The sequence below is a fragment of the Eubalaena glacialis genome, chromosome 6 (genome assembly GCF_028564815.1).
Source record: "Eubalaena glacialis isolate mEubGla1 chromosome 6, mEubGla1.1.hap2.+ XY, whole genome shotgun sequence".
NCBI lineage: Eukaryota > Metazoa > Chordata > Mammalia > Artiodactyla > Balaenidae > Eubalaena > Eubalaena glacialis.
In genome coordinates, this window is record NC_083721.1 from 126,121,052 (window position 1) to 126,133,141 (window position 12,090).

At 37.1% G+C, this 12,090-nt stretch overlaps 1 protein-coding gene across 1 annotated transcript in view; it reads left to right on the forward strand.

The window, feature by feature from the left end:
• The first annotated feature begins 245 nt into the window (after nucleotides 1-245).
• The window catches only part of ATR (ATR serine/threonine kinase), a 105,366-nt gene continuing 93,521 nt past the window's right edge, over nucleotides 246-12,090 (forward strand). Inside the window, exons 1-3 of the mRNA XM_061194588.1 lie at nucleotides 246-365; nucleotides 9,720-9,811; nucleotides 10,930-11,079. Coding sequence (XP_061050571.1) covers nucleotides 307-365; nucleotides 9,720-9,811; nucleotides 10,930-11,079 — 301 coding nt within the window. The 5' untranslated portion in view covers nucleotides 246-306. The remainder of the gene's footprint in view (nucleotides 366-9,719; nucleotides 9,812-10,929; nucleotides 11,080-12,090) is intronic.

A 12,090-nucleotide genomic window follows, 5' to 3' on the forward strand; every position in this document is an offset into this window, starting at 1 on the left:
GGAGTGAGTGACAGATGACGACCCCTAAAAACCAAAACTCTCGCGAATCTCGCCTGCCGAGCGTTCCCAGCTCAGAGCGCACACAACGCTGGAAGTTTGACCTGAGCGCACCCCGCCCCTTGCCCCGCCCCCTCGAGTCCTACGCGGAAAAGAACTCTGGCCTGGAGAGCGGATCGGCCGCGGCTTCCGGGAGGAGTTTTGGGCCCCGCGAGCCTCCGTCGGGCGCCGCGCTTTCTCACCAGAGATAGCTGTGGAGACGCCAGGAGCCCGCCTCGGCGTGGTTGAAGAGTGCCTCGCGTCCTCACCATGGGCGAGCACGGCCTGGAGCTGGCGTCTATGATCCCGGCCCTGCGGGAGCTGGGCAGGTAGGGCCGGGCCGGCGTCTCACGTGCTCTCCCTTCCCAGCCGCGCGCGTCCCGGCCCCGATCCCCTCAACCCCGGCCGCGGCCCTTGTGGAGATGCTCCGCCGCTGACTTGAGCGCTTCTCCCTCAGAGAGGCAGTTGGAAGGACGCGGGGCGTCGCCGCAGACCTGCGGGATGCGGATCCGAGGGGAGGGGTGGTCTGCTGGCCCCACTTTACCTCAGCGGCGCCGTGGAGCTCGTCCCTCTCCCCCCCTCCCCCAAACCCCAGGAGGATTGCCTCCGCGGCGGGAGGGAAAGGCCCCTTCCGAACACTTTCTGGTCACTTTCCTACACTCATTTGCTTCTCGAAAGCCTCTTCCCTTAGATGGAGTGCTTGACCTGTGGACTTTCCCCAGTTTCTGTGCTTTATGATCGCTGGTAGAGGAATTGGTTTTTACCTTTACGTTTTGACGCAAAACTACCCTCGGAAGAAAAATCACTAGTTCTGATTTCTGGCAGGGAAGGCCACTTGCTGGGAAAAGTTCGTTTCTAATTGAAACCATATGCCATTCTGGAGATGGGACCCCTTTCGTATCGATCATCCAGTCCTCAATCCGTTATTTTAGTCAGAAATCCCAGGGATCGGCCACAACGTCCACAGAACATAAATGTGCACAGAGTATTGCCAGCATTTGAAGATAATGTTCCATTTGCAAAAGCTCTTTTTTTTTTTTTTTTTCCTTTCTGTAAACCCAAGAGTAAAATCGTGTAAAGCAGTATTCTGCCCGAAGAGAGTAGGTAGATGTTGATGGCTGCTGCCCCCATTCAGGACACACACAGCCTTTCCTAAACCTAACCTAAAGACGAGAAGGCAGGGTTTTTGTTTGTTTGCTTTAAAAAAAAAAAAAAACTTGTAATCCACTGTGAACAGAAAATAAGTGAGCTTGTACCACTGCTGCAGTTGAACTATCAATTGGAATAGTTGCTTTCCCATTTCTTGAACTGGTTGGAAACTTAGCACGCAGCCACGACTGACGTTAAGCCCATGGGATATTTAATTCCCTTTCTTTTTGCAGTGCAGCTGTGTCCATCTCCACTTGTCGACCGTACAGAGACACTGACATTTAGTCTTCCTCGATTACATACATAAGAGGATATAAATGAAGGGACCATACTTGTCTTAACTGAATCATCATATTGTTGTGTGTATGATTTTCTTTTCCACTTTGTATGAATGTTGCAAGCATACTTGTGTTAACATTTTGTAAAGTAACATCTACCTTTCTAAAAGAAGATGAAGGCAGGTGTTCATATAGGAAGCTGATGTACAGATTTCATCTTTCAGGCTCGATGTGAAGCTCAGTGTACCTTTCCCACCTTGCTTTAATATAGAATTTGCTGATTAATACTTCTCTTCCCTTTTCTTTCTTCCTCTGTGATACTCTTTAGTAAAAATAATAGGATCTTGGATTTATTTTTAGTCTCTTTCATCAACAGAGCTTATAGTTACCTTTCACTCATTTGTAGCCATTCTAAGAGATGGAATAGAAAAACTGACCCCTAGTGAATTGTCTGATAATAGTTTTTAATTGTCATGACTTTTTCATTGCAACTGCTTCGTTCAAGCTTATTCAGTCTCACAGTATCTCCATGATATAGAATGGAGCAAATATTATCACTGTTTATTAAGAATCAGAGTCACAGAAATTGAAGTACCAAAGTCAAAGAGATAGCAGTTAGTATTAGAGCTGGGTTTCAGATTCAAACCATCAAGACCTTTTCTCCTCAGGTTTTTTTTTTTCTTCATTGACCATGGCAATTAGATTTCTGAAAAAAGTAAGATGTTACTGTTGTAATGTGTGGGCTCTTCTTCCTCTGTCTCTCAGGGATAAATTTTGCTTCAGTGTTTTCTTCTGTTAGCACTCTTTTCTCTGCCTAGTCTCTCTGGGTGATCTCATCCACTCTTCCTGCCTTCAACTACCACCTGCTATTTGATGACTCCAAATCCGTGTCTCCAAGCCATATTTCTTTCATATAGAACCATATATGCAACTGTATACTGGCAGACTATGTTAGTATAACCCATTTGTTCCCTGGGTGTCCTATATGCAGTTAAGACTCAATATATCCAATTTAAATTCTCTGCATATCCCAACCTTCCCAAGCGGTTTTTTGTTTTTTGTTTTTTTAATTCTTCTTATTCACTGAGGTAGGGATATCTCAGTAAATGATACCGTGTTCACTTATTTTTCCAAACTGGAAATCTAGGAATCATTCTTGACTCCGTATGTGCTTTCGGGCTATATCATTAGTCCTCTTTCAGTCTTCACTCTCTTCCTCAGTAACTTTGTCTAGTCCCATAACTTTAAATACCATCTATATGCTGATAACTCCCAAATTTATCACTCTAGCCCAGAGATATATATTAGGTTGCTTACTCAACATCTATACTCAGAAATGAAAATTAACATATCCAAAGCAGAACTGCTGATTTATTGTCCTTAAACCTGTTCCTTCCCCAGCTTATTGTAAATGTAGGAACCAAAAGCCTAAGAATTATCCTTGATTTTTTTCCCTTACCCCTTAATAATCCATCAGCAAGTCCTGTCAACTGTACCTTTAAAAAACGCTTTTCACCATCTCCACTGCTATCAGCAAAATTTCTTATCTGGACTATTACAGTAACCTCTCAGCTGATCTCTCCATTTCCACTTTACCCACTTACAGTGGATTTCCCACTCAGCAACCAAAGTGATTTTTACAACTATAAATCATATTGTAGATTATATAACATTACTCCCCTGCTCAAAATCTTCCTTTGGTTTTCCAACATACTTAGAATAAAATCCAAACTCCTTCCCAGGGCCTCTAAGGTCTGCCATAATCTGGCCTCTGCCTACCTCTGACCTCATGGCCTTGTATCCCTCCCTTGCTCACTCTACTCCAATGACATTCGCTTTATTTTTTTAATACACCAAGATCATTCCTGCCTTCATTCCTTTGCACTCGTTTCTTCTATCTGAACACCGGCTAGTTCCATTCAGATGTCATTTCCGAGAACCTTCTCCGACCTTCCTGTTTAAAATTACTTTGTAATCGCAAGATCTTTTCCAACAGTGATAGTTGCCATTAAAATGTTAAATGGGAAACGAGAGGGAGATGAGGCGCTGGGGAGCAGCAACATTAGCCCCTAGAGGAGGTTTGGATGGTGAGAAGAAGCCAGTCATGGGAAACTGGGAGGAGAGGTGTCTGAGATGGAATAGAAAATACAAAGATCTCTAGGTGGGAATGAGGCTACTTTTTAAAGAGGAGGAAGAAGCCTGGAACATAGGGAGCAAAGACAGGAGTAGCATTAATTAAGGATGGAAGAGTAGGCAGAGGCCAGATCCTTTAGCACTTTATAGGGCAGAATGAGGAGTTAGATTTTATTTTAAGTTCAGTGGGAAGCCATTGGGGTGTCTTAAACAGAGAAATAACATAATTGAATTCATGTTTTAAAAACATGTTTAACCTTCACTCACCTGCTTAGAACCCTTCAGTGTCCCATTGCCTTCAGTACAAAACTCACACTCGTTAGTCCTTTGCGCTTTGACCTTATCTTCCCTCTTCAGCTTCATTTCCAGATACTACCTCCCTGTTCTTTGGCCATGTAGAACCTATGACAGTTTCTAGAGCGGTTTATGTTCTTGTTCCTGACCCTTTGCACATGTTGTTTCCTCTGCTGGAATACTCGCCTTCCTTCCCTTATTTTACCTGCCTAGCCCCCTAGGGACTCAGCTTTGTGTCACCTCCTCCAGGGAGCCTTGACTGATAGGTCCTGCTTAGGGCTGAGTGTCCCTCTTACGTACTATCTTGGCTCTATTAACACTTAACCATGCTGTGTTAAAATTGCTTGCTTACTTTTTTGTCCTTTAAACTAAGAATTCTTTTAGGGCAGATACATTGTACCTTGGTTTTCCTGGCATTTGATACTTGCCCCTCCGGAGGTTTTCAAGTGTTTGTTAAATGTATCCAAACTTTATGTGATAAATTACCACCCAAATATTACTGTATTCTTTTGAAAAAGTATACCCTCTTAGCTCAGTTCCAAGGTAGAGGTTGCAAAATAAGAAATCCTTACTCTCCCGTGAATTTCTTTATTCTGATAGTACATCTGATAAATGACAATCACTTCACCTTTATAAAAAAACTGATTTTTAAAAATTATGCAAATGACACATGAATGCATAATCTTTTTTACAGAGTTAAACTTTATAGGAAACTCTGACCACCAGCCACAATCCTGGTTCCTCTCCACCACAAACCTCCTCATTAACGTTTTTAAATAACACTCATCAAATTACACTTGGTTTATGACAAAATCTCCTGACTTTGTCTAAAACAATTCATGTTATCTTGTAATTTCAGACTTAAATTTTTTTTTGTTATATTTAAATCTGTGATGTCCTATAACGTACTATGGGCACCAGCCAAATGTTGCCACTGAGCATTTCACATGTGGCTAATCTAAACTGAGATGTGCTCTAAATGTAAGATACTGGGTTTCAAAGACTTAATTACCACCCCCCTCCAAAAGGAGTGTAAACAATCTCATTAATAATTTTTATATTGATTTCATGTTCAGATAATATTTCGGAGATATTATTGGGATTAAAATTTCCTGTTTCTTTTTACATTCTTAATGTGACTACTAGAAAATTTAAAGCTACACATGTGGCTTGCATTGTATTTTTATTGGCCAGTGCTGGTTTAAATAAGATAAAAAACACAAAATTTTTTCTCTTTCACGTATAAATACAACTACTTGTTCTTTGATTCTGTACACCTAGAGTTTATATTACTTGTAAATATTTATAAACTTCAGTAACTTAGTTGTTTTCTATCAAGCAAGACACAGTTCTAGGTGGGGTATAGGGGATGCAAAGGGAAGTGAAACACATTTTCTCTCCTGCAGGAGCTTATGGTCTAGTGGTGCTGCAGGAATTCATAGAGAAATAAAACATAGTCTCCACCTCTAGGAGCCTATGGTCTAGTGGCAGAGAACAGGTAGATAGATATTCCACAGGTCCGAAAAAGTTTATACATTAAGGATGAAGGAGGCACAAGATGCAGAAAGATTCTTATGAACCGTTCATTCATTCAGCAAAATTTTTTGGAGTGTTTACTGTGTACCAGGACCATTTCCATCATGGCAGTTATTAGCTGTAGATGCCTTGGATCCTGTACGTAATCAATTAGGATAGGACTTTGTGATTGAATAATCAAGAAAATAATTAACCTTCTCATTTTTTCTTTTAGCATTGTTTAAGTGGGAAAACAGATGTACATTTATAGTACTATATGGATGTTATAAGTTATTTATATGAAGTACATAATTTTATTTTTTGTAAATAACCAGCTTACCTACTATATCCTCAGCTGTTTTGTCAGTAGAAGTGATGGAGTGATCTCATCATTTATACACAACTTTCCATGAATCCTCTATGCAGAGCTAGTTATTTCCTGCTTTGAGTGTATATGACACTTGATTAAAATTATTTGTGTGCTTTCTTACCCTCTCCCCAGTGACTTCCTTGAAGCAGGACATCTGGTTTTATTTGTGTTTTGAATTTATTGTATTATTAATGTCTGTACTCATCCTTTCCTCCTGTATTAATAAATATATATTAATGATTATCATTAGGATTAATGATAATCATCCTGTCCAAGGATTATCTCTTTACTTATACATGGTCCCATGAAGGAAAGCCAAATTTCAAGAATCAATTGTTCAAGTCTTTCCATCTTAAGGGAAACAAAACAAAACCCTCTTGACCTCATATATTCCTTGAGTTACCACTAACTCCCAGTTCTTCTCTTCATTTCATGGTCAAGCTTTAGAGAGAGCATGCTATTCTCAATATTCACATTTCATTTGTTTTTCACCCTTTGCAATCTGCCTTTACCTCTACACTAAAACTTTAAAATCCAAAGGACATTAAAAAATTAACTCAAAATGAATCAAAGACCTAAATGTAAGACTAAAACTATAAAACTCTTAGAAGAGAACTCTTAGGGGAAAAGCTTCCTGACATTGGATTTGGCAGTGATTTCTTGGATATGACACCAAAAGCATGACAGCATATGAAAAAATAGATCAAATTTAAAATTAAAAATTATCAAAATTTAAAACTTTTGTGCAGCAAAGGACAGTATCAACAGAGTGAAAAGACAACCTATGGAATGAAAGAAAATGTTTACAAGTCATATATCTGATAAGGAGTTAATACAGCTCAGTATCAACAACAAAAAGCAACCTGATTTAAAAATGAGGAAAGGGTCAGTAGAGTATGAGACTCTCAAAAATGAGGAAAGGACTTAAATAGACTTTCTCCAAAGAAGAAAGACAAATGGGCAAAAAGCACATGAAAAAATGTTCAACACCCCTAATTACTAGGGGATTGTGAATCAAAAGTACGAGATACCATTGCAGACCCATGAGGATGGCTGCTATTTTAGAACAACAACAACAACAACAAAAATAACAAGTGTTGGTGAGGATAAGGAAAAATTGGAACTTTGTAAGTTGTTGGTAGCGATATAAAATGGTGCAGCTATTGTGGAAGCAGTATGGCAGTTTCTCAAAAAATTAAACATGGAAGTACCATATGATCTTGCATTTCCACTTCTAGGTATATACCCAAAATAATTGAAAGGGACTGAAACAGATACTTGTACACCCATGTTCATAGAGGCATTAGTTACAGTAGCCAAAAGGTGGAAGCAATCCAAGTGTCTATGGAAACATGGATAGATAAATAAAATGTGGTATAAACACAGTAGAATATTATCTAGCCTTAAAGAGGAAGGAAATCCTGACACGTTACGACATGGATGAACTGTGAAGATGTATGCTAAGTGAAATAAGTCAGTCACAAGAGGACAAATATAGGATTCAACGTGTAGATGTAAGTAGTCAAATTCATAGAGACAAAATTGTCGGTGGCGGGAATGGGGAGATATTGTTTAATGAGTACAGTTTCACTTTGGGAAGATGAAAAAGTTCTGGAGAGGGATGGTGGTGATGGTGTAGGATAATGTGAATGTACTTAATGCCACAGAACTGTACACTTAAAAATGGTTAAAATGGTAAATTTTATGTTGTGTATTTTACCATAATAAAAAAATATATCCAAAGGACATTTTAACAAACTAATTTTATTTGATTGTGTTGACAGCTCCCTCCTTAAAATTCTAACCTCCTTGGATTCTAGAACACATCTCTCATTGTTTTTCTTTCTGTTTCTCTGGCCCTTTCCTTTTCTCCTCGTGCCTCTACTAACCTTAACTTTGGGTTCTCTCTTTGGCTTTCTTATTACTTATTACATTTGCGTTCATATCCAAGGCTTCCACTACTACTAGCTCTAATAGTGGTAGATTATATAATCTCTATAAGCACCAGTCTCCACATATGCAAATTAGTGTCTAATATCCCTATCTTATTTCTTGTGAAATATGAAATAATACAGTGTGTTTAGCCTTGCTTGATATGTGCTATTATATATCAATAAGTTAATCTATATCTCTAGGCTAGAATTTGAGGTCTAGAACTGTAATTCCAAAAATCTTTTGGACATTCCACTTAGTTGTTCCCTTGAGACCTTAAACTCAGTATTTCTAAAACTGAATTTTTTTTCTTCCCATACGTGTGCTTCCCCCTGTGTTTGGGTGAATAGCCTCATAATCCAGCCTGGATAGAGGGCTAGATTGATTTATCAGTCTCCTCCATTAGACTGCCTTTCACCTTCCCAACAGTAGCTTCTGATGTGTTGTGTGGCGCATTATAGGTACTCAGTAAATGTTTGTTGATTACACGAATAACTGTATGATTCCTCATTATGTAGTGGAACACAGGCTTTCTATTATTATGTTCTATTCCTTAGTTATTTACACAAATCATGGAACTCAAGTTGAATTCAGTCAGGATTCTAGGATACTCTTTCTCTGCTTAATTATTGTTATCTCCTTTTAATATTATTTTTTCTTGATTGTTCTTAAGACTCAATATGTGTATTTTTCCCTAACATTTTATTGAATTTTTATTGTGGAAAGTTTCAAACTTACAATAAAAGAGAAAATGGTATAACTGATTTCCCATTTCACCTAATTATGATCAATTCATGGCTCTCTTCCTCTCCTCAGAGTACTTTGCAACAAATTCCAGGCATCGTTTTATCAATAAATACCAGTATTTATCTCTAAAGGATAAAGACTTTTTTGACATACCACAATACCGTTATCACACCTAAAAATATAATTTCTTAATCAGATATTAAGATATCAGATACTAGATATCAGATATCTTAAGCATCAGATATCTAGTCTGTGTTCAAATATTCCCAATTGTCATATGTAGTTTGCTATTTTTATTTTTGATTCAGAATCCAGTGTAGGGTCATATATTATAATTGGTTGATATGGCCCTTAAGTTCATTATGGGTTTCTCCTCCTCTCTTTTTTCCCTTTGGAATTTCTTTGTTGAAGAAACTGTTTTCTCTTGATTTTCTAAAAGTCTAGATCTGTTCAATAGAAATATAAAGCAAGCCACGTATGTAATTGAAATTTTCTAGTGGCTACATTACAAAAAGGAAGTAAGTGAAATTAATTTTAACCATATATATTATTACCATATTATATCACTTATATGTGGAATCTAAAATATGACACAAATGAATTTATTTATGAAACAGAAACAGACTCAGACATAGAGAACAAACTTGTCGTTGCCGAAGGTGGGGGAGGGGAGGATTCGACTGGGAGTTTGAGAATAGCAGGTGCAAACTATTATACATAGAATGGATAAACAGCAAGGTCCTACTGTATAGCACAGGGAACTATATTCAATATCCTGTAATAAACCATAATGGAAAAGAATATGAATCACTTTGCTGTACATGAGAAACTAACACAACATTGTAAATCGACTATACTTCAGTAAAAAAAGAACAGGAAAAACTTTAAAACCTCACAAAAACCCCAATGTATATTATTTAACTCAGTATATCCAGGTATTATCATTTCAACATGTAATTAATATAAAATTATTAATGCGGTATTGCACATTTTTGGTAATGAATATTCAAAATCCAATGTGTATTTTATACTTGTAGCACATCCCAGTTTGGACTAACTACACATCAGGTTCTCACTAGCATGTTATAAGGACTACCATATTGAGCAGGGCAGGTCTAGACTTTGCAGATTGGATACTTTGCAGAAGAATACTATCAGTGTCAACATTAAAACTAAGCATTTTGATAAGTTCAACTTTAGAGAATTTTTTACAGATGACACTGTGAGTCCCTTTAAGGGTTAAAAACATTTTATTTGTATTTTAGTTCCAGTCCAGAGGAATATAATACCGTTGTACAGAAGCCAAGACAAATTCTTTGTCAGTTCATTGACCGAATACTTACAGATGTAAATGTTGGTAAGAAACAATTATTTCTGATATAAACTTTATAAATTAAATTGTTTTCTTTTCCATGTATACACATTATACTAGCATTTTTCTCCATATAATTTTAGATATACAGTTAGTGTTTATGTTAGTTACTATTTTCAATCAGGTTCTTTACAATATTACTTGTTACATAATGTGATTTAGGCTTAATGTGATTTAAGCTTTTAAAGTAATTCTGTTTTCCTCTTTGTTATCTAGATTTTCTGCTGCTTGCTATGAGTTCTTCTTTGATATATGATATTATTATAGATAAAAATATTTGGCCAGTTCTGTTTTAGCTAGGTCTTGTGTCAGTGGTTGAGAAACAGCAAATGCCATTTAAAAAAAACTCTTTAAATAAGAGTTGGCACCTTTGTCTATGGGAGGTAATAAGATTCTGTGAGTTGTTGAATCAACTATTTCCTGTTTGTGGCAATCTAAAAGACAAATATTACCAACTTGGCAAGATGGTGTCATATGTGTCATGTCTGGTAAAATTACTTGGAAGGGATAATACAGAGTGGCATTTGGCTCATGGTTTATAAATTTAATTCCAAATTTGACACAGATTTCATGACTTAACAATAGTCATTTAGCCTTTCTTTTTCGATTAGTAAAATTATGAGTTCCTGAAAAATAACAAACGACTACTGAATACTTGCAGGATGTGTTTTCATATGGTACTGCATCTGTTTAGACCACTTGTCCTTACCCTGTCTGTTTGACCAACTCCTCATCATCTAGGAATCAACTCCTTCAAGCATCTTCCCAGACACTTGTTTCCTCTATTGTAGATTAGTGCAGTTAACATATAATTACTAGTTTATTTGTCTGACTCCTTCACCTGATTGTGAGGGTTTTTTTAATCCTCAGATTTTCACACAGTGCCAGGCGTATTGTAGGCCTATAGCACATGTTTGGTGAGTGGATATATAACAGATGAATACATGTGATTATTAAACATTTAAAATTAGAAAGATAGGATTGTAGTGTGTTTTTAGCCCCATCAGTTTATCATGAGCACTGTGTTGGACATAATTCTTGTCACCAAAGTCTAGTTTCTTAAAAGGACTGCCATTTAATTTGTCATGACTCTATTGTTTTAGTTGCTCTGGAACTTGTAAAGAAGACTGACTCTCAGCCAACCTCTGTGATGTTGCTTGATTTCATCCAGCATATCATGAAGTCCTCCCCACTTATGTTTGTAAATGTGAATGGAAGCCATGGGCAAAATGAGGCCAAAGGCAGTTGTATTGGTAAGTCCTGCTGTTTGTGCATTCATTTTCAATTTCTTCTATGAATTCTACCCTCTTCTGAAATATAATGTACACATTGTTACACATATTTTGGTCAAATTTGGTATAAACTGAGGGAGCAAAATGGTAATGGTTAGTTTTATTTCATGCATCCTTATTGTGTTATTATGAACTAGGTACCCAGAATGGAGCAGAAGTAATTGAATATGTTCATATGCCATTGAAAACTTTAGAAGTTTTCTTTTTTCTGTTTTTGGTAGTCTCTTTCTTGTAGATCAGGCGTTAGCAAACCATGGCCCACAGGCTGGCCGCCTGTTTCTGTGAACAAAGTTTTATTGGAACACAGCCATGATCATTCATTTACTTATTGTCTGCAACTACTTCAAAGGCAACACTGAGTAGTGGACATGGAGATCATATGGCCCTCAAGCCTAAAATACTACTTTTGTCTCTTTATTGGCTTCCTCATAAAGAGGTGTAAAGCACATAGCTTTTTTTTTTCTGTACAATGCATAGAGTATTTAAAAATTTTTTTGCTTGAATTTAAGATTCAACTTTGATAGTATGTCCTCTAAAAAGTCTTTTCTGACCATTACTGACTGCCTACTCTAGGACCGGCTTAGTTGCTCTTTCTTTATGCTGTTAGTACAGAGTGTTCTATATTTCTTCTATCATAGTAGTTTTTAAACTATATTATAAATACCTGTCTGTCTATATTCTTTGATACACTGATTTTTAAAAAACAGGTTATAACCCATTTAGTGGGTATTGAAGATGAAATATAATTGACTAGAAAATATTATAGTACACTGCATGTAATAAGTACTGTTTCATGAAACTTGTTTCATATATTTAAATTTTAAAAATATGCATATGTATACTGGGTTGTGATATAAAATATATCTCTTAGTTGCAGTTAAGAAGTTCGAGAATCTATATTATAGGATTCAGGAGGACAGGACTATGACTGATTTGTTCTTATGCATCTGAGACAGAGTCACTACTCAATAA